The 22,766-nt window shown below is 43.8% G+C and overlaps 1 protein-coding gene across 2 annotated transcripts in view; it reads right to left on the bottom strand.

Annotated features, from left to right (window-relative positions):
* Positions 1 to 22,766, bottom strand: part of RBPMS (RNA binding protein, mRNA processing factor) — a 212,163-nt gene that overhangs the window by 32,715 nt on the left and 156,682 nt on the right. Inside the window, exon 6 of one of the 2 annotated variants that reach the window (XM_066574310.1) lies at positions 10,678 to 10,808. The exons of the other annotated variant lie outside the window; for it this stretch is intronic. Coding sequence (XP_066430407.1) covers positions 10,678 to 10,808 — 131 coding nt within the window. The remainder of the gene's footprint in view (positions 1 to 10,677; positions 10,809 to 22,766) is intronic. 2 annotated transcript variants of the gene reach the window in all.

The raw sequence follows: 22,766 nt of genomic DNA, 5'->3' as shown, positions 1-22,766 counted from the left end.
TGTAGGGATGCTCTCCTATGCTTGTAGGGGAGCTCTCCGGCAATGTATGGCAAAAGTAGGGCTCAAACTCAACGTGAACAGAACTTTATATGTAATTGAAAAACTTCTACAGTCTTCATAGCCAGGCTAAACCTAGAGTTTGCTGGGACAATCTAGGTGTAGCACTTGACACAGTAGTAGGTTGCAATGGTGCAGGAGTAGTAGCAGTGTAGGATCTACTGGTTACTGTGTTGGAGACACAGGGCACTAGAGCCTCAGCATTGTCAACATACACACTTCCTGTGTCATGGCAGATACAGGAAGTGATGTCCATATTGGTCTACAAAATCACATGGAAGTTGCTGTTCCAAGGCTTGTACCAACAAGTTCCATGATGTTCTATAGGACAAGAAAAATAATTGCACTCATCACTGGTGATTGTTTGGTGCTGAAATGTCAATGTCTAGCTCCAGCTTAGAATTCCTTACCTGCACAAGTGATCTCCATTTCACTTCTGTGATGTACACAAAATCCATTGTATGCTCCATCTTACTTTAACGTTTTATCCTTTTGATTTGTGCTAAAAAAGCCTCATTAACTGAGAGCTCAACATTTGCCACGGTTGGTTGTCATATGCGATGCATTCGGAAAGTCTTCAGACCCTTTCCCTTTTTTACATTTTTTTTACATTTTGGGATGTTATGACCTTGTGCATATTAAAAAAAATGTAAGTTTTCCATCATTCTGCACTCAATAACCCATAATGACAAAGTGAAGACAAAATGTTAGAAACCTTTGTAAAGTTTTAAAAAATAAAAAAACTAACATTTTGCATTGACACAAGCATTCAGAGCCTTTGGTATGACACTTGAAATTTAGCTCTGGGGGCCTCCCATCTCCATTGATCCTCTTTGAGATCTTTCTACACCTTGTTTGGAGTCCACCAGCAGCAAATTCAGTTGGGCATCATTTTAAAAGACAGCCCCCTGTCTATATAAGGTGATACAGCTCACAATGCATATCAGAGCTAAAACCAAGAAATGAAGAGGAAAATAACTGCCTGCAGAGCTCAGACACAGGATTGCGTGGAAGCACAGATCTGGAGAAGACAACAACAAAATTCTGCTGCACTGAAAATTTCCAAGAGCACAGAGGTCGCCATAATCCTTAAAAGGAAGAAGGTTGGGACAACCAAGCTCATCCTAGAGCTGCCGACCAAAGTAATCGGGGGTGAAGGACCTTGGTAAGACAGTACGCCAAGGACCCAATGGTCAATCTGGCTGAGCTCCAAAAATACTCTGTGCAGATGGGAGTAACTTTCAGAAGATCAACCATCATTGTAGCGCTCCACCAATCTGGGCTTTATAGCAGAGTGGCTAACAAGAAGCCTCTCTTCAGTATTAAGACACATGGAAGCCCACCCAGAGTTTGTCAGAATGCACCTGAAGGAGTCGGATTGTGAGAAACCAGATTGTCTGGTCTGATTTAAACTAAGATTGCACTTTTTGCCCTCAATTCTAAATGTTCTGTCTGCTCATCCCCTCTTCAGTACCATCCCTACAGTGAAGAATGGTGGTGGCAGCATCATGCTGTGGTAGTCGTTTTCAGTGGCTGGAACAGAGAGCCTGCTCCAATCAGCTTTCTATCAACCCTGACCAGAGTGCAGAGATAATCTTAATGAAAACCTGATCCAGAGGGCAAGGGACCTCAGACTGGACAGAAGGTTCACCTTCCTACAAGATAATGACAATAATATAGCCACATTCAAGCCACCCACACAAGAATATCTTCAGATCAACCAGGTATTTCATAGAGTGGTAGAGTTGGAAGGGACCTCCAGGGTCATCGGGTCCAACCCCCTGCTCAGTGCATCATTCACTAAATCATCCCAGACAGATGTCTGTCCAGCTTTTGTTTGAACACTTCCATTGAGGGAGAACTCCCCACCTCTCGTGGTAAACTGTTCCACTCACTGATCCCGCTCACTATCTAATATCTAATCAGTCTCTCCTCCCTTTCAGTTTCATCCCATTGCTTCTAGTCTTTCCTATTCACCAACTCCCCTATTTTACTTTGTCCACTCCTTATCTTTGCCCCTCATACCTCCTCTACCCACCCCATTCGAAAAGCTCTGTACGAATGAGCCCTCCCAGAGAGGAACCCTCTCATATATCTATAGTATGTTGAATAAACCTGAAGCCGAGGAAAAACTACTGTTCATGAGAAGATGGGAAGAGGACCTAGGGAAGGAGATGACCCCAGAAAGATGGCAGCACTATTGCTTCACGATCACGAAGGGCAGCCATCAGGTTTCCCTTATGGAAACATCAGTTAAAATTCTACACAAAACGTATTTAGTGCCACAGAGACTGCATCACCTGTTCCCATACTCCTCTTCGCTTTGTTTCTAAGGCTGTCAGACTCTGGGCCACTGCCGTAACTATAGGGGATGCGGTTGCTCCGGGGCCCAGGAGCTTTAGGGGGCCCATAAGGCCACTCTTCTTCATATAGGGAGCCTAGTACTATGAATAAAGCATTACATTTGGGGGCCCTGTTACAGGTTTTGCATTGGGGCCCAGAAGCTTCAAGTTATGCCTCTGCTCTGGGGAATATGCTTCACACCTGGCGATCTTGTCCGGAGGTGGAGAAACTGTTGAAACAAAGTTCATGACTTGCTAAACCAGTTGTTTGTGGATCTGATACCTAAATCGCCCATGGAGGATCGCCCTCCTAGGTTTAAATTTAGACCCCATAAGCTCATACAGTTTATTTGTATAGCCTCAAGGATCTACTTCGCCTCTAGATGGAAATCCTCGAACCTCTCTTTCCTTGAGGTGATCAATAGATTATCCACAAGCAAACTGAAGCCTTTCCATTTACTATCAGTTTTTTTGAAACCCCATTGAAATCAATGGGGGGGGAAAAAAAAACGAAATCAGTTTTTTTCTGTTTTATTTCATTTTCTTTTCTCCAAAATCGGAGGAAAGAGACAGAAACTCTGAACTGCCCCTAATGCAGGTGTGAAACGAGCCAAACATTAAAACTGGATCAGCATAAATCATTTAAAACAAACCATGGTTCTTAAGGGTTAATAAAGGACATCAATAAAATGTTGCCAAAACACACAGCATTGCTAATCTGCATTCAGACATGATGTGGGACAGCTTGGAGGAGTCAATACTTCTGGAATTCTATTTATCTAATGTGTTTTCTTAGTTACAGAAAACTTTTAGTAGAAGGTGCGCCGGCTGCTTCATAAGTCAGTAGGAAGATTACTAACACTCAAGTGCGCAAATACAAATCACTTGGCAGATCCTTATATACTGTATTCAAATATCACAACTGCATCTGGAACCTCTTTAATTACAATCTCCCCCCAAACACTGATTGTACATGAGTAGTTCTGGGGTTGTGGAACCACTCTGGTCAGAAGCAGGAGTTCTTACTACTTTCCAAAGATGCCTAATCTAAGAACATTTTTGTGTTCAGACCCAGTAAAGTTATAGTCCAACACCTAATGGATCAGAAATCCCGGTGGAAGAGGATTCAAAATCCATAGTGTCGCCAGTGGTAATAGCGCCCCCCCCCCCCCCCATAGTGTCGCCAGTGGCAATAGCGACACCCATAGTGTCCCCAGTAGCTAGAGAAACCCCTCAAGAGTCACCAGTAGCAATAGAAACCCTCCCATAGTGTCGCCAGTGGCAATAGCGACCCCCATAGTGTCTCCAGTGGCAAAAGTGCCCCCCATAGTATTGCCAATGGTAATGGCACCCCCATAGTGTCAGCAGTGGTAATAGCATCCCCCTCATAATTTCACCAGTGATAATAGCGCCCCCTATAGTGTCCCCAGTAGCAATAGCACCCTCAATAGTGTGCCCAGTAGCAATATTGCCCACATAGTGTCCCCAGTAGCAATAGCACCCCACATAGTGTCCCCAGCAGCAATAGCACCACCCATATTGGCACCAGTGGTAATAGCGCCCCCATAGTGTCGCCAGGGGCAATAGCGCCCCCATAGTGTCGCCAGGGGCAATAGCGCCCCCCATAGTGTCGCCAGTGGTAATAGCGCCCCCCCCATAGTGTCGCCAGTGGCAATAGCGACCCCCATAGTGTCCCCAGTAGCAAAAGAAACCCATCAAGAGTCACCAGTAGCAATAGAAACCCTCCCATAGTGTCACCAGTGGCAATAGCGACCCCCATAGTGTCGCCAGTGGCAAAAGTGCCCCCCATAGTATTGCCAATGGTAATGGCACCTCCCATAGTGTCAGCAGTGGTAATAGCACCAACCCCATAGTTTCACCAGTGGTAAGAGCATCCCCCATAATTTCACCAGTGATAGTAGCGCCCCCTATAGTGTCCCCAGTAGCAATAGCATCCTTAATAGTGTCCCCAGTAGCAATATTGCCCACATAGTGTCCCCAGCAGCAATAGCGCCCCACATAGTATCCCCAGCAGCAATAGCACCACCTATATTGGAACCAGTGGCAATAGCGCCCCCATAGTGTCACCAGTGGTAATAGCGCCTTTCCATAGTGTTGCCAGTGGTAATAGCGCCCCCTCATAGTTTCACCAGTGGTAATAGCGCCTCCCCCCCATAGTGTCCACAATAGCAACAGTGGTCCCCATAGTGTCCCCAATAGCATCTCCCATAGTGTCCCCAGTAGCAATAGCATCTCCCATAGTGTCCCCAGTAGCAATAGCATCTCCCATAGTGTCCCCAGTAGCAATAGCGTCTCCCATAGTGTCCCCAATAGCAATAGCGCCCCCCATAGTGTCCCCAGTAGCAATAGCGCCCCCTATAGTGTCCCCAGTAGCAATAGCGCCCCCCATAGTGTCCCCAGTAGCAATAGCGCCACCCATAGTGTCCCCAGTAGCAATAGCGTCTCCCATAGTGTCCTCAGTAGCAAAAATACCCCCCACAGTGTCCCCAGTAGTAATTGTGCCCCCCCCCACCCCCGTAGTCGCCCCACTTTTTACAAAGTGTATTTTACTGAATATGTGAAGGCAGCTCAGGCTTATATAGAGTTCTTATATATGGGACTATAAATATTAAGCCAAGTATGGCAGTTAAGGTTACAAAATTGTCCGTGCTCATATGATGAAATCATTTTCTATATCTTGTGCTAAGCGGCCGGGGATCTACAATCATCTTGTTTCCATTCAGAGATATTCAATTACATACAACACTTAAGTCGACACGCCCCGAGGAAGATAGAGCGCACATTTCTAAGTCAGCCCATATGTACAGATATGCAATATCTCACGGTTCACATAATGAAACTTTGACAGCCTGACACATTGTATAGGTTAAGATTATGCCTTCTTTCATGTCAGTCGAGTTTACCAAATGTTCTGCGTTTTTTGGATTTTGGCCTAACCTTGCATCATTGATTCGTATTTCTGAAAATCTACATTTTCTTTTCATGGATGATTAACAGTGAATGATGGAGTCGGAGTGATCTTGATTTCATTATACCAATTACCAGGTCAAGCTTTAAGCTGTCATGGTCTCTTGAAAGTTGTGCATTAAAAAGGACGTGTCAATGATTAGCTGTTCCATTAAACTCCGGCACAATCCAGCAAGAGAACGAGCGCATCGGTCATAGCAAAAGCTGATCCATATAGGACATATGTGAGATATACAGCGCTGCAATGCTGAATGGTTATACATTCTATTCTCCATTGACTCTACAACATGCAAGTCAATCCGATTTTCTGCAAATTACCATTTTCATATTTCTCGTAGCTGAGAGATAGGCAAAAAATGTAGACAGGGTCTGGTGAGTACTGCACATACTCCTGAGGTGCTTCAGGCCAAGACAATTCGCATGAGACACATCACCGGGCAGGTGTCCAGTAGCATCACACCACCATGAAATTTGACATATCCATTTGTCTTCTTGCAGCAAAGCCAGTCATGATGCATTGGGTCATTCAGCAGAGAAAGGACGGTCTGCTTTCCCAAGCGTAGGAGTCTTCCAAAAATGGTGAAGATTGATCGGCCATTGATTGCACTCCATTGGTTCTCCCTGTATGGCAAATTGCTTAGCGGGAGCCTTGGTATCACCAATGTCATTTTCTTGGCAAATGACCCACTTTGGTTTTGCTTTAGGGCGGGCTCAATAGAACACAGCATGTTCTATTTTACCGCATATTGGAAAGGAGAGGTCAATGGTCAAAGACTCTGCACTGATGCCACCAGACTGGAGCTGCAGGCTGGTTAAGTGGAAAGCTGGTAGGGATGCTGCCCGGCCAGAGGCCACTATGGGGGTTACTATTAGGGCTCTTACATGTAGGTGTAAGTGTATTTCGTCTGTTCAAACATGGTGTGTATATGCGCAACCAAAAATTGCTTAAGCCCGTGTTTTTCGGTTACTCTTGCATGCAAATACACCATGTGGCTCATTCACTTCAGTGGCCTATTGTGGTACGTAATATGCAGCATAATAGGTCACGCCACCTATTTTTTCATGGGATCGCGCATTGTGTAATAAAACCCTTATTATACACTCTTACAATCGGCCCTTTGAAGGCAGCCATAAGGCTGATGTGGCCTTCTGTGAAAATGAGTTGGACACCCCTGGCCTAAGACAACAGAACTGGATTCAACTATACCTGGATCAATATTAACCCCTTCCCGCAACAGGGCGTAAACTTACGTCCTGGAGATAGCGCGGGATCACATAAGATCCCGCGCTCTCTCGCAGCGGGAGCCGGCTGTCAGTCACAGCCGGCGTCCCGCTGCAACAGCGGGGGGGCATCGGAGATGCGCCCCCCGCTGTTAACCCCTTCCCTGCCGCGATCTAAGTAGATCGCGGCAGGGAAAGAGTTCACAGAGGGAGCGCGGCTCCCTCTGTGTCTCCGGCCGGAACTCGCGATGTCATCGCGAGAGCCCGGCCTGTCACCATGTCAACAGGACGCCAGACACTGGCGTCCCGTATTGCCTATGATCGCTGTATAAGCGATAAGGCATGGCAGAGCAGTAGCTCTGCCATGCCTTATACCAGCGATCATCAGGGCAGTGGTTAAAGTCCCTCAGAGGGACACAAACAGTGTAAAAAAAAGAAAGATTAAAAAAAGAATTTAAAGAAATGTAAAAAAAAAAGTTAAAAACCCCATTTTTTAATGCTTTTTCTCAGATTAGCATAAAAAAAGGTAAAAAAAAACCAAACCCCACATATTTGGTATTGTCGCGTCCGTAACGACGCGTACAATAAGTTGCACATGCTTTTGACTGTGCACGGAAAAAACGCAAAAAAACTGCTAAAAAACTGAGGCAAAATGCTAATTTTTAGCATTTTGCCTCACTAAAAACGCAATAAAAGTGATCAAAAAAGCCGTATGTACCCCAAAATGGTACCAATAAAATCTACAGCTCGTCTCGCAAAAAATAAGCCCTCATAGAGTGCCGTACATGAAAAAATAAAAAAGTTACAGGACTTTGAATGCAGCAATTTAGAAAAAAAAAAAAGATTACCCAGAAAAAGGGTTTTTATTGCAGAAAAGTGGGAAAACCTAAAACAAAATGTAAGAATTTTGGTATCGTTGTAACCGTACCGACCCGCAGAAAAAATGGAATGTCTCATTTATGCTGCATGAGTACCGCTGTAAAAAAAAAATAAAAGAATCTATGGCAGAATTGATGCGTTTTCTCTCCCTGCTATCATTAAAAAAAAAAAAAAGTTTTACAATATAGTCTATGTACCGAAAAGTAGCACCGATAAAAACTGCAGTTCGCCACGCAAAAAACAAGCCCTCACACGGCCGCGTCGACGGAAAAATAAAAAAGTTATGACTTTTGATAAACGGAGAAGAAAATCCGCCAAAAATTGTTGCGTCCTTAAGCCCAAAATAGGCCGTGTCATGAAGGAGTTAATCATGTATTTACGGCTTCTATCACTACTGGACTACTAATCAACAAGCAACAATAACCAAGCTCCCATTACTTTTCATCCCAACAAGATGGTTAATCAGGCACATGCTGAAGTCAAGGTGCATCAGGGTGCTCTGACAACAAGCCCCCTACACCCTGGATAAGCATTTGCGCCTAAGATTTCTACGTGCCACATGGGGCATAGAGCGGTCGACGCTACGAAGGAGGAGACATTCTGCATTACACCACCAATTTCCTTTCTCCCCAAGCAACAAAGGTCATTTCGTACCTACTATGTCTTATTTTCAGGGAAACAGGGTAGGGGTGACTGCTCAAGGAATAGTTTTGTAGCACGCTTCTTCTACAGGTAACTCAGTTTGGTACCTGGAAATATAGCTGTCGCCTTCTGCTCTATGCGCTGACAATTTTAGAACTTCCACCCCCATTCAGTTTTGCCTCTTGTATCTGCAGCGGTGAATAGGGTGGTGACTGTATGTTAAGTTCGTGAATGAGATGTAACAGCTTCCTGTTTTGTTCTTTGGCGTCTTGAGGTATGTACCCGTCTGGACCCCGATAGACCAATCAACATGGGGGAAATCCTCAGGGTCACATGATCACAGCCATGTGATGCTGTATATTGCCACTGAGCAGCTCTGGTTTATGGCTTAGACATTGGCTCTGGACAGATGTCATTGGAATGGATTTAGGGGGTGCAGAGGTAGCAGTCTCTACCGGGCCCTGGAGATTTAGGGTGTCTAAAGGCCCCTCTATCATATAACAAGACTCCAGTATTACAAAGAACACACAGATGGCTAGGGAGCCACATTACAGATTTTGCATTGGGGTCCCCTACATTTGCCTAATCTTATGATTGTAGAAATGACCCCACCTACTAGTGTTGCATTGATGGGCTTCTTAAGTAACCCAATAATGCAGAGGAAATTTGTGGAAGAGCCACCCATGCTGAACTTTTGCATCTGGGCTCATGAACTCTTCGATACGCCTCAGGTATTGATGACAGATGTGCTGCTAGGTAATATTAAGCAGTTGAATTTAAATTGAAGGGGTGAAACCGGCTGCAGATTTGCACCAAAATCTGCAACAGATCTGTGACTTATAAAACGCCTTAAAACAGAATTTAGACCCCGCTTTTCATAAGTCCATAAAAGCAGCAATCTACAAATTGTTACGTGTGCTGCTGGGATCTGTAGTTCTAAGCTTCCTAGCAGCACAGCCCTCACAGGGTTAATTGATTGAGCTGGCTGGGTGTGGTACTTCCTGCTAGCCAATCCCCTGGGTCTATGCTCACATATAAACCCAGCTCCTGGTCAGTCTGAAGCTGGTCTTGTACTGTTTGGATGTATCTGTGACATGGGTCCTGTTACCTGTGCTCTGTAAGCTTGCTGTGTGACCTGCTATGTGTGTTCTGTTGCAGCTTGCTGTGTGATCTGTGCCTTGCGGTTCATGTCTGTCTGTATGTTTATTTTGTGTCAGTTTGGTCTGCTGAGTTTGTTTGCTATATCTGCACTAGGTTGGCCCCTAGGGCCCTCTAGTAGATGTGTCTTGCTAGTGTAGGGACTGCAAGATACAAGGGGCCTTGCCGGGGCTTGCAGCTTAAGTTCATTGGCCAATGTACGAACTAACACCTGGTATTTATATTCAGCTTATCATCTGCTATTAGTGTTTGCATTTTGGCTGCTGTATGCTGTGTATTTTGGCTCTGTGTGTCCTGTGGTTCAGTCCTGTCATGTGGCATGTGAATGCGTCCTGTTCCAGTGCGTGGCTCCTAGGATCAGCTAGGGCCCAGATCTGAAGACCGCTGGGCTGCCCTTATTGGGGCAATGTCCCCGCTTAGGTAGAGCCATTCCATCCTCCCGTATAGATCAGGGTCAGTTTGCCAGAAACCCATGTGCATACCCAGTCCCCTTTGGTCACGATCGTGTGGGCCCTGTGCTCACTTTGCCCACACGATCATAACACAAATCCCTGGGTATATAACATGGTAGGTGGCTGGAATATGGACATATGTGACAGTACAAAGAGGTATATAGAGGCAGAGGCTGGCACTGGTCTGTGAGCAGACCCAGACTGGCAATCAGATTCCCGATGGGCCGTACGGCCTGAGCTCAGTGATCTGCCGCCAGCCAAACTGGTCCTGTTTCTCTGCCCGTGTCTTCAAGAGACACATACTATCCATATATAAGTAAATGTTCATGCTATAGGAGGGGGCCCATGCAACAGTTTGCTGTTGGGCCGAAACTTTGATAAGTTATCTCTCTCTTTATATTTATCTCTGTTTTCTACATCCTGGATGTCTTTATAAACTGGCATATATACATTTTGTCGCAGTAGCTGATATAATCACGGTGAAGTCTATGCAAATGATAATCTATAAAACCCGACAGCAGATCGCCACTTTAAGTTAGAGCATCTAGTAAATGTTAAACTGGTCACAACTTCTTTGGAAATGAACTTTTATAACTGTTGCTTCAATCACACTGTAAGATTTGATGGTGGATTTCCATTGAACTATTGACTACTACTTCCTCCAGCCAAAGTACAGATCTATTTTGTGTTGAACTGTAGGGGAAAAAACTCAAATCAGTTGAGTCAGTGGTTTGGTATTAATTAGAGATTTACAAAATCAGAGGTGTAGGGTTCCCGCCACATGAAGAGTATGAGGAAGAACAAGAGAGGCATCATTGACCTCCTTGCGGTGAGCCAGTTAGCTGGTAGGACAGTGGTTAGTGTGTGGAGTGCACCGTGGTACCAGGAAAGGGCAGGTGGGATACAGAGTGAGGATGTGGCTGATTGGTATCAATTACCTGGGCATGCAGTGAAGCAGGATAGGTAAAAGCAGGAGGAGGTAGAGCAGGTGCTAGTTCCGCTGGGTAGAGGGGATACGGCGCCCACACTTCAGGGCTACCCGGGTAAAGTGCAGGCACTGTGAGTTCATCTGTAAGAAAAGAATAAGGACACCAGGTTAGTAATAACAATAATGGAGGACCGTAGTGAGAACTGCTGCTGAGGACTTCTGTATGGTTTGGGTATGTACTTTCTATACATAAAAAGCAAAGTGACCCCCATTAGTAAAGGTTGTACAGTATTATGTACTTATTGGTTATTAGAGATGAAAATTAAAGGGGTTGTCCCGCGCCGAAACGGGTTTTTTTTTTTTTTAAACCCCCCCCCCCGTTCGGCGCGAGACAACCCCGATGCAGGGGTTAAAAAAACAACCCCCACAGCGCTTACCTGAATCCCGGCGGTCCGGCGTCTTCATACTCACCTGCTGAAGATGGCCGCCGGGATCCTCTGTCTCCATGGACCGCAGGGCTTCTGTGCGGTCCATTGCCGATTCCAGCCTCCTGATTGGCTGGAATCGGCACGTGACGGGGCGGAGCTACACGGAGCCCCATAGAGAAGAGGAGAAGACCCGGACTGCGCAAGCGCGGCTAATTTGGCCATCGGAGGGCGAAAATTAGTCGGCACCATGGAGACGAGGACGCCAGCAACGGAGCAGGTAAGTATAAAACTTTTTATAACTTCTGTATGGCTCATAATTAATGCACAATGTATATTACAAAGTGCATTATTATGGCCATACAGAAGTGTACAGACCCACTTGCTGCCTCGGGACAACCCCTTTAACTAAAAGTTTTGTTTGTACCTTTACAGTTTGGTAATCCCCATAAGCATAGATCTCACTATGAGAGATCGTCCCTATGCTAAAATGACTTCAAGTTGGAAATGTAATTATATTAATTCCATTGTGAATAGAATATAATCTCTACACATAATATCTATATAATAGAACCTAAATCATGAAACAGGAGGTCAAGGGAGCTCAGCGAGGTTTGTAGTTTAGTCAGCTGGCCTCTTTTTCCTGCTGCTAGGGCACTGAAATACAACTTAAACAGATTGGCAACATGTAACTTGATCCCTCAGTTTAGCAGTGATTTTGAAGTGAATGATTAGTGCAGAAGGCAGGTGGAACGTATGCAACTTTATAAATATAACGTTTGCCTAAGTATTATTGTTACAATAATGTGGACTGCTGTGAAATCATAGGCCAGTTGGGTTATATAACAATTTGTGTGTCTCTTCCTGGTTCTCTCCCACTCTGCAGCTGCTCCCCATTCCCACATAGACTTGTATTGGCGACATGTAAGATAATCACTCAGTTTAGCAGTAAATTTGAAGTGTAGGAGGTAGATGGAAAAGTATGCAAATTCAAGATTATAAATTTTGCATATGTGTTAGCATTAACATGATGTGGATGACTGTGGAATCATAAGCCAGTTATGTTATATCACAATTCATCATAATTAAAATGGTTATCTGGGAATTTTAATTGATAGCCTATTGATTACTCCCACAGATTAGGAGAATGAAGAGGTTCACGGCTCTCACTGGGCCAACAACTGAAAACCCCTGACACACGCTTTCTTGAGATATTCCAAATACTTGAAGTCTGTTTACAAATGATAATTATGATCATTTCCAAAAGATCAAAGTGATGATAAAAATCATTTAACCCTTTCCAATCCACTGTCTGACCTCTGAAGACATTATGATTTAAGGCTGTACAGCTCCGATGTTGGAAGCCGTCCGTTGGGGTTCTCTTACTGTATATTTGCCAGCCTCTCTGCTGTCGGAGTCTATCCAACGTGTCACCTCATGCAGTACTGGCTTTAGCCAGTATATAGCGCCGTTGTATAACGGCAGAAAAAGAGTAAGCCCCCTAGAAAAAGCTAGATACAAATTGGATTGGGAAGGGTTAATTGTTGATCAAAATGGAGCGTGCATGCATGAAAATTATCATCAATAGAGACAAATCTTTGGGAAAAAATGGTGGTGCAAGTATGATGATTTTACTGATGGAAATGCGCATGACATAACTGCACTGATTTAGACACAAATTAAGTGATCTGGTCAGTCCTGGCAGGGCACCATTAATAGGATCTTCTAAGTCACACAGCACATATAGTAAAGTGGAGATCCTACTTCTACTTCTTTATAGCAAACCTTCATAAGCAGCAGCATGGAGGACATTATACAGTAGAATCGAGCAGTCTTAATTCAGCACTGTATTGAGATAGAACACTTAGATGAGCCTTCAACAGCTGCATTTCTGTATCTCTTTCACTTTGCAGCTCCTCCCTCCTCCCCACTCCCACATAGACTTGTATTGATAATATGTAACTTGATCCCTCAGAATAGCAATGAATTTGAAGTGAATGATCAGTCTAGAAGGTAAGGGGGGGGGTGGTGGTGAAAAAACAGCTGATAACTTGAAAAAAAAAGGCATTTTTCTCTAAGATATAGAACAGAGTTCCTTATATTTGCTTGTACTACACCCATATGATGTTAATTTTCATAATGCTCCGTTCTCCACTTATTGATTCCTCTGCCCTCTGGTTTACTGCTCGTTGCCAGGAAAACAGACCACCTCTTCTATGGAAAGAAATAGAGCACAACAGTAGCTGGTGGCACGGTGGAAAGCTAGTCCGAATGTGCTCTGAAATCCCAGCTATCAGATGTAGACGAAAGAAGTGCACAAGCACCGGCCTCCTCTGCTATTCCTATCCATAGAAGAAGTGGTCTGTTTCCCTGGCAATGAGTAGTAAATGGAGATGAGCGAGCATACTCGTTAAGGGCAATTACTCGATCGAGCATTGTCCTTAGCGAGTACCTGCCCGCTCGGAAGAAAAGGTTCGGCTGCCGACGCGGGTGAGAGGTGAGTTGCGGCAGTGTGCAGGGGGGAGCAGGGGGGAGAGAGAGATCTCCCCTCCGTTCCGCCCTGCTCTCCCCGGCCACCGCCGGCAGCCGAACCTTTTCTTCCGAGCGGGCAGATACTCGTTAAGGGCAATGCTCGATCGAGTAATTGCCCTTAACGAGTATGCTCGCTCATCTCTAGTAGTAAACAACCAGAGGACCAAGGAATCAATATCTGCAGTATCTGGAGAACGGAGCATTTGGAAAATTAACATCTTATGGGTGAGCGCATCGTTTTGGGATTTTGAACGCACTGAAATAGGACTCCCAAGATGGAAGACATCTATGTTGAAAGATAATGGACATGTGTAAATTATTGCTTTTGTGTTAGCTGGACAACCATCCCAAAAAGGGCATTTTAACATCTTTTGAGTTTTGTTCTCGAATTAAAACATTTTATTACCTCTGGTTTGCTCTTTTGGCTGCACTTTTGTATCCTGGTATCAGATGCTGGCTACAGAATAGAGAAATTAGTGAAATGTGTAATCCCCTGGATGGTGGCTAATTATTGGTTACATTTGTTTTCCATGACTGGAAATGGATATTACTTGATAGTTCCAATAAGTTCTGTCTAGATTTTTTTTAGACCAACTCTCTAGTTGACTCAGTGTTAGGCTGCTTTTATATCAGCACTTGGGGGTTCGTTTTCCTGCTCCATTCGGGAATCCCCAGACCAAATAGCTCCGTCTTATGACGAAACCAAGCGGTGTCGAATGGACCCCATTGACTATAATGGGGTCTGTTCAGTTTCCCCTCCGCTGCCCGGAATTTTACCAGAAGAAAAAGCCCCGCAGCCATTTCTTCAGGTATTTGGTGCTGGATTTGTGACGGAACCTTTGATCGGAGACTCCAGCGCAGATGTAAACTCGGGTTTAGCAAAGATTTTTGGAATGTAAAATTTAATTGAAGTTTATACATTTAGCAATTATGTAACATTTATATTTTGAAATCTTGGAAGTATGAGCACAAAAAGTCACAAGAAATCTGAGTGTAGTCAGGGGCATAAATAGGAAAACTTGGGTCCCATAGCAAACTTTTAAATGCTCTCTCAAGCTTGAACATTTACTAGGTTCATTCTATGGATATGGCAGACACCGAGATAGCCATTGCTTCTTTTATGGTTCAAAAGTATTTTATTAAAGAACTGTAGGATACAATGAGGAATAGTGCTACATGCAAAATATGTTTTACAGCAGAATGATACATTTTCTTTGTTCTAACTCAAACTGACTAAAAGGCCCATTTAGATGGGACGAATGCCGGGCAAACAATGCCCGACACGCGTCTCTGCACAGACTCACTCTCATGCTGCTGCATGGGGGATAGTATAGCTGGCTCACAGCAGGGCGGCTGGAGGAGATTTCTCTCCTCACGCTCCCCTGCCCCTCTCCATTGACTTAACATAGCAGCCGTTCACTACTGAACAGCTGCTATTTAGACTGAGCAATCATCGTTTGGCTCATCGTCCATCATTTATACAGCATAAACGATGAGCTGATCGCTCAGTGTAAATAGCAGCTGTTGAGTACTGTACGGCCCCTATGTTAAGTCAATTGAGAGGGGCGGGGGAGCGTGAGGAGAGAAATCTCCTGCAGCCTCCCCGCTGTGAGCCAGCATCACTAGCTCCTGTGCTTTTCCAACTTTTAATATTAAAAAAAAAAAACTTTGTCAGAATACGTCCCCCTACCCTTGGTTCCTAGAAGCTCAGCTTTATAGCTGTTGGATGGACAGTCATTAAACTGCATCATGTTGCCTCCTTCTGTCCCTGGAAGTCATATGTATAATACATTACCTCCCAATTTGCCTCCAGCCCGCATCCCTTCCACACGTATGTAATGTTAAGCCATGTGGAAACCCTACCACATATCTGTAAGTAGCCGCTGCCTGATAGAGCGGAGAGGTCAATGGGCAAGCAAAGTATCCAAGCCTCTGCCAGTCTATCAACTGGCTGCAACAATATGTAGTTTCAGCTCATAGATAAAATATAGGCTGCTGTCAAGGGACCATAAGGGGACTGATTCTATCATGGCCCTTTTTTAGTATGTTTGGAAATCTGGTTTTAAGTCCTGAAATTGGATTTCAGATTTATTCTTCACGAGAAGAGAAATTACTAATTTTTATCAATTTTCATTTCAGAGTAAAACCAATGTTCTAATGTCACGACCAATGTGTACAACACCAGATAAAAGCCTGATACATGGCGCAAATCTCCACAGGACTGTGTTTATGGCAGATTAGGTGAAGTCAAGCAGATTTTTTAATTTAAATTAAGCCGACAATGAACACGTTGCGAGGCAAAAGAGCCTCTTCATCAGTTACAATTATACAGGCACACTGTATATGTGTCGATGCCGGCTGTTTTTGACAGCTTACACCTGCTCACACCGATAGTGGCTGTTGAAATTGATAGCAGCATTTAAATAGTTAACACCGGCTTTAAAATGTTCAAAATGGAGTTTGGGGATCCCTGAACGCCCCCACCCACCCTACCCATGAGATCACGAGGTTCCGTTTAGTTGCTAGCCAGAGGCCTTCTGGCGACTCCCAGGGCTGCCATTGCTGACTGCCTGTCAGAATGTGATATGATGCAATACTATGGTATTGCGTTATAATCTATTAGTGGTCAAACGACTGCAAGTTCAAGTCCCCTTTGGAAGCTAAAAACAATAGGATGAATGAGTTAAAAAAAAAAATTCTAAAAAAACATAAAAAGGAAGTTTGAAAAAAAAACAAACAAAAACCTTTGCCCACATTGAGGCCCAATGTCCACTTGCACACACTGATTCCACAGCTGAATCCCGCAGTGCCCGCAGACATGGACAGGAAAATTCAGTTTCTTACCTGTCCAGATCCAGCGCGGGTCTCCTCCATGCCGGCTGGATCTTCTCCTTTTTCAGCATGGCGGATGCTTCTAGCTGCGCCAGACGCATGCGCAGTACAATTTTTTTTTTTATTTCCTGCTGTCCCGCACATCTGCGGCACGTCCACAGTGACCATTGTGGCTGTGCCGCGGATCGGATGGCTTCCATTGACTTCAATAGAAGCCATCCCACAGGATTTGCAGAATAATGGCGTATGCTGTGATTTCTTCCCGCACATGCGATGCGCATGCCGGAAGAAAAAAAAAAATAAAAAAATCACATCCGCATGCTCTAAATTGTTTCGCGGATGCTAATGCATCCCAGTGGCCGCTAGAGCTGCAGATCTCCCGTGCGGGAGACTAGCGCAGATTTTATAATTAAAATCCACCTGTGGCCATTGGGCCTTAGAACATAAAAAAGACCCAAAAACATATTTAGTATCAATGCGTCTGTAAAACTCAGATTAAAGTAAAACATTTATATTTATCCCACATGATGAACGTCGGTCGTCAGGGGGAAAAAAAAAGGACACAAATGGCAGAATTGCCCTTTTTGGTCACCCTGACTCCAAGAAAAAAAATCAAGTAAAAAATGATCAAAAAGGCATATGTACTTCAGAATGGTACCAAGAGAAACTACAGGACGTCCCACAAAAACCCGAGCCCCCACACAACGATGTCAACGGAAAAATAAAAGTTACGGCTGTCAGAAGATGGCGGCAAAAAAATTATCCATTTCTTCCAGATATTTAACTTTTTGAAAGTAGTACGGCAGAGAAAAAAAAAACGATAAAAATTTGATATTGTTGAAATCCTACTGACCCATAGACTAAAGTTACGCCATAAAAACACCACTCCCCCCTCCCCCCACCCAAACATGGCAGAATTGCATTTTTTTTTTTACTATACCCCACTCAGAAATTAAAACTTTTTCAGTACATTAAATAGAACCATCGAAAGCTACAACTCACCCCATGAGAAAACAAGCTCTCAGACTGCTACATCGGAGGAGAAACAAGAGTTACGATATTGTGAAAGTTATACTATATTGTTAATTTTATATCCCTCATTAATTGTACGACCTGCACTGTGATTTACGTTCCAAGTTCCCCTTCTATTCCGATCACCGTGTCCACTTGTATTACTGCAAGCTGTATTTGTGCATGCCACATGAATTGCATCATGCCTTATCCCTCCAGCTCCGCTTGAGTTATGATTATGGTCTCCACATTTTCATTGTTGCGTGGAGAACATCCATTTATTATCCCTATATCAAGCTAATTTTAGATGAAATGCCGTTTCCTTTTTACGATCCCCACATGTTTAGGTTATATAATAGTGTGCCCCCATCTTAGTTCATTATGAATTACTTTTATAGTCAAAACTATAGTCAGAGAAGAGTTACCAAGATGGTGAGCGGTCTGCAAATCATGTCCTATGAGGAGCGGTTAAAGGATCTGGGAATGTTTAGCTTGCAGAAGAGAAGGCTGAGAGAAGACTTAATAGCGGTCTACAAATATCTGAAGGGCTGTCACAGTGCAGAGGGATCAGCCCTATTCTCATCTGCACAATGAAAGACTAGAAGCAATGGGATGAAACTGAAAGGGAGGAGACACAGATTAGATATTAGACAGTGAGGGGGATCAATGTGTGGAACAGGTTACCACGGGAGGTGGCGAGTTCTCCTTCGATGGAAGTCAAACAGAGGCTGGACAGACATCTGTCTGGGATGATTTAGTGATCCTGCACTGAGCAGGGGGTCGGACCCGATGTGACCCTGGAGGTCCCTTCCAACTCTACCATTCTAGTTACAATTTATTATGGATTAATGCATCCTTGCTTTTTGATCTTACCCCATATGTACTAATTTATTATCTGTACTAATTTTTTGATTCATTATATGTTATACACATTTTTCTGACTGTTTTAGGCTATATAATGGTGAATCCATATCTTAATCTTTATGTCCTATAATATAATATATAAATGTATACCGTATATACTCGAGTATTAGCCAAGTCAATAAGTTTTACCACAAAAAATTGGTAAAACTTATTGACTCGAGTATATAGTAGGTAAGAAAAAAACAACAATAATACTCACCTATCAGTCGGCATCTGAATAACATCACTGAATGGCTGTGATTGGTTTATTGAGCGCCGGCTGTGATTGGTCAGCGCTCGATCCAATCACAGCGCCGACGGTGGGGATTTCAAAAGCAAGCCAGGGAGAAGACAGCGGAGAGACGACTGCAGCAGCTTGCCGCACCGCTGGGGACAGCATTGCGCCAGGGACACAGACGCCGGCTGGGAGGTGAGAAATATTGAGTTGTTTTTTTTTAACCACACTCTAGTATAAGCTGAGGGGGGCTTTTTCAGCACATTTTTTTGTGTTGAAAAACTCGGCTTATACTCGAGTATATGCGGTATATATTTTATTAGACTATATATTAATGTACACCATAGTTTTTTGATTACATCCATATAAATCCCTGTATGTATTGTATATTACCGTCGACATTTATATATGCATTGTATTTTCACTTTCACATATTGATGACATCACCATTTTCATTATTCATTTATGTCCCCTTATTTCTCCCTTCCCTTTCTGACTTTACTTTTAGTACATTATATATATATATATATATATATATATATATATATACATATACATACATATATACATACATATACATATACACACACACACACACACATACAGTATAGTATCCGGTGTAACTGATGAAGAGGCTCTTTTGCCTCGAAACACGTTTTATCGCTGGTTTTAGTTGAGTCTAAAAAACACTTGAATATCACAAGGAATCTCAAGGAATACGGCCTTGTAAAGAATTCTTAACTTTAAAGAACTCAAAAGATTTGGTAAAGAGGAAAAATAAAACCTGGTTTCACCTAATCTGCTATAAGAACTTTTGTTTGGAGGTTTGTTTTATGTTCCAAGGATTTATCCATTGTCTCTCATGGGTGAAGTGTTTAACCGGTTGACAGCACCTCCTCACTTCCGTACTTGGGTTTGCTCCACCTCGTTTTCCACTTGCGTGACCAATGTGTGACAATAGTAGAAAGATAGAAGCAAGGTTGAAGGCCTCAAGAACTCTGCCTAGTGGTAACAAGGGCCTACTTTGAGAAGTAGCATGTCAACGAAGGAAAAGTGACACATTTTAGTAGTTGAGTTTCAGGCCTACAGCTTTCATATAGGAAAAAGTTCCTAATGGTTAAGTGTCAGCATATCTTCTGGACTTGTACAGATGTGTTTTGTCATGCTTTACGCTAGTGGGCCAATGTCAATATGACTGACGATGTGTAATCCTCACAGACTGTCCCGCCTGGCACGAAGTTTAGAGTTTCTCAGGCCTATTTTTCCACGATCTTCGAAAGAAACATACGGACACATGTACACCCACAGGTCATTTCTGCAGTTCCCAGATTTTATGATGAGAGAACAGTTAATGCCGAGTACGTTCCCAGAACACCCTGGGGACCTTATTCCCAAGTCAATATGAGAAGGTGAAAGGGAAAAATAAACTGTGTACTTCCTGGAAGTTCGGTTTCCTGTGGCTAGCAGCATTTGCAGATATTAAAGCGTTTCACTGACGTAGTATTCTAGGCTTAAAACAGTTATCTAACTAATTAACACCACATTTGTCTCTTGAGGGATGCGCATACATTAGACCGCAGCTTACCATGTACAGATACAGTATTACTGCAGTTAATCCCTCAATAGAACTTCGATAAGAAGCCATTGGGGGGATACGGATATATTTAATGAATAAGCCCAGTTTTCTCTCATCGAAAAGTCATAAGTTTGCAACTTTTTAACATTTTTTCGTCCTATTCAGCAGATTTTCTAAAAATTGCTTGGGCTTAGCAGAAAGGAGGCATGTCCTCCAACTGTCTGACAGATTTACTATGGTTTACGCCACAAACTGGCCTAAATTAGAGATGGTATCTACACCTGCTTACATTCAGGCAAACAGACTGGCTAGACAAGCACAAAATTCATTAAGGGGCATTCTCACTGTGGACACGCTAAAAACGCTCACTGTTGCCCTCATCCACTCACGGCTAGATTATTGCAACTCGTTGTTGATCGGCCTCCCCTGCACCAGACTCTACCCTCTCTAATCCATCCTGAATGCGGCAGCCAGACTCCTCTTCCTGTCCAGCCGCTACTCGGACGCCTCTGCCCTGTGCCGGTCACTGCACTGGCTGCCCGTTAAATACAGAATTCAATTTAAACTCACTACCTTCATCCACAAAGCCCTCCACAGTGCAGCGCCCCCTTATATTGCCTCCCTCACCTCAATCCATCACCCAGCCCGGGCTCTCCGCTCTGCTAACGAAACCAGACTGAGCGCCCCTTTAATTCGAACTTCTCATTCCCGCCTCCAAGACTTCTCCAGAGCAGCACCGGTCCTCTGGAACGCACTACCAAAGGCTACCCGGGCAATCCAGTACTCGCAGAACTTCAGGCGTGCTCTAAAAACGCACCTCTTCAGGGAGGCATACCGCATTCCCTAAACAAACCCCTCTGTACTCCGCCTGATAACATGCTCCCTGACCTACTGACTGCAATCCCTGCTAGCCATCATCAACTGCCCCTGCAGTCATAATGATTTTGCCGTCACACGGCTTAATGTCTGCCCATTGTCTATGTGTATATCACCCCTCACTCTCCACCTCGCCATACAGTGCATATCTCCAGCCCCTTTACCTTCTGTATCACCCCATTACTTGTAGTATGTAAGCTCGTTGGAGCAGGACCCTCACCCCTATTGTTTCCACCAACTGATTACTATGTAACCGTGGTTCTGTAATCTCTGTATTTTTTGTCTTTCTGTATTCCCCCTGTCTCTGTAAGCGCTGCAGAATATGTTGGCGCTATACAAATAAAGATTATTATTATTAGTCACACTTCACACCAAGCCACCATTTACTTAGTCCATCATATATAAAATAGGTCTGAAATCTCCAACAGTGTCCTGCGATACCCACTGCCAGTTTACTCCTTGCATTACCTTACATATTGACCAGCAGAAGACGGATCACTGTTCTCGGCAGCCTACATTCTTTTTTAGGGCACAGCTCAGGGTTTCAGAAAATAGTCTGTGTCTGCAAAGACATGTGCTTCATGTAACTTTCCAACTATGTTATCAGTATAAACAAAAAGTTTTCGATAGTCCAAGTATTCAGGACAACTCCTGGCCATGTTGCAAAATCTAGAACAGAGCACTTATGCCATTTATAGCTTTGTCGAATGCTAATACAAAGTCAGAACTAGACTTTTACCCGAGGCGAGGTTTCAGTTCACCGCTTTAGCCCTGTATCCAAATACCTTGGCTAATGCAGAGTGGTTTAGCGTCTGTCGTTGGGTAGAGTCAGGAACATAGGTATCCTCTGTTCCTCCTATAGTTACACCCCCGAAAGTAAATGGAGATCACTGTATGCACATGTAGGCTCACCGACATTGAACCTATTCTGAATGCTGTGTCTGAATCTTGACTCGATGTGAATGTTGTCCTCAATGGTGGAGAACCCTACCGGTAGGTTTGTTTACTCAACCGACAATCCTATCCGGAGTAGTTTTGGTCAATTAAAATTTCACCTAAAACATAAAAACCATCTATATATTGTCAGTTTTCGGTTCAGTTATAGTGGCCATTTTTGAAAAAGGGAAAAAAGCTTGATAAAGCTTCTCAGAAACAAATAGTGAAACGGGACGGGTGGGTTCACACCAGGAAAAAGGACTCCCAATCCGAAATGGATCCATGATAGAATCCATTGACTGTAATGGGGTCTGTCTGGCATCAATTAGGCCCTCCGGCGTTTCCAGGATGGACATAATGTGCTACACCATTTCGTCAGGGACTTTAGGGTAGATCTGTGCTGGAAGCTCCAAACAGAATATTTGATGCTGATGTGAACCGAGCCTCGCTCTGTAGTCTACTGAACATACCTCCAAAATGGCAGTTTCCGCAAGAGTATCTACAACGGATAGCCAGTATGGTTTTACATAAACAGTCACCACAACAAAACTGAAAAATGGCAACACCTTTGTAAGTGAAAAAACAATATGGGTGGCTTCACATCAGCGTCGGTACCTCCAGTCAAAGGTTCCATCACAGATACAACATGAAACAAATAGCTCCATGCTGAGCTTTTTCTTCTGGCTTAAAGCCGGGCAGTTGACCGGAGATTGAACGGACCCCAATGTAGCCAATGGGTTCTATTCAGTGCTGTTCAGTTCCTTCCTATGGCG

Source organism: Eleutherodactylus coqui, chromosome 7, assembly GCF_035609145.1.
Source record: "Eleutherodactylus coqui strain aEleCoq1 chromosome 7, aEleCoq1.hap1, whole genome shotgun sequence".
NCBI lineage: Eukaryota > Metazoa > Chordata > Amphibia > Anura > Eleutherodactylidae > Eleutherodactylus > Eleutherodactylus coqui.
Note: the sequence above shows the minus strand (reverse complement) of the source record. Positions and strands in the feature narration are given on the sequence as shown.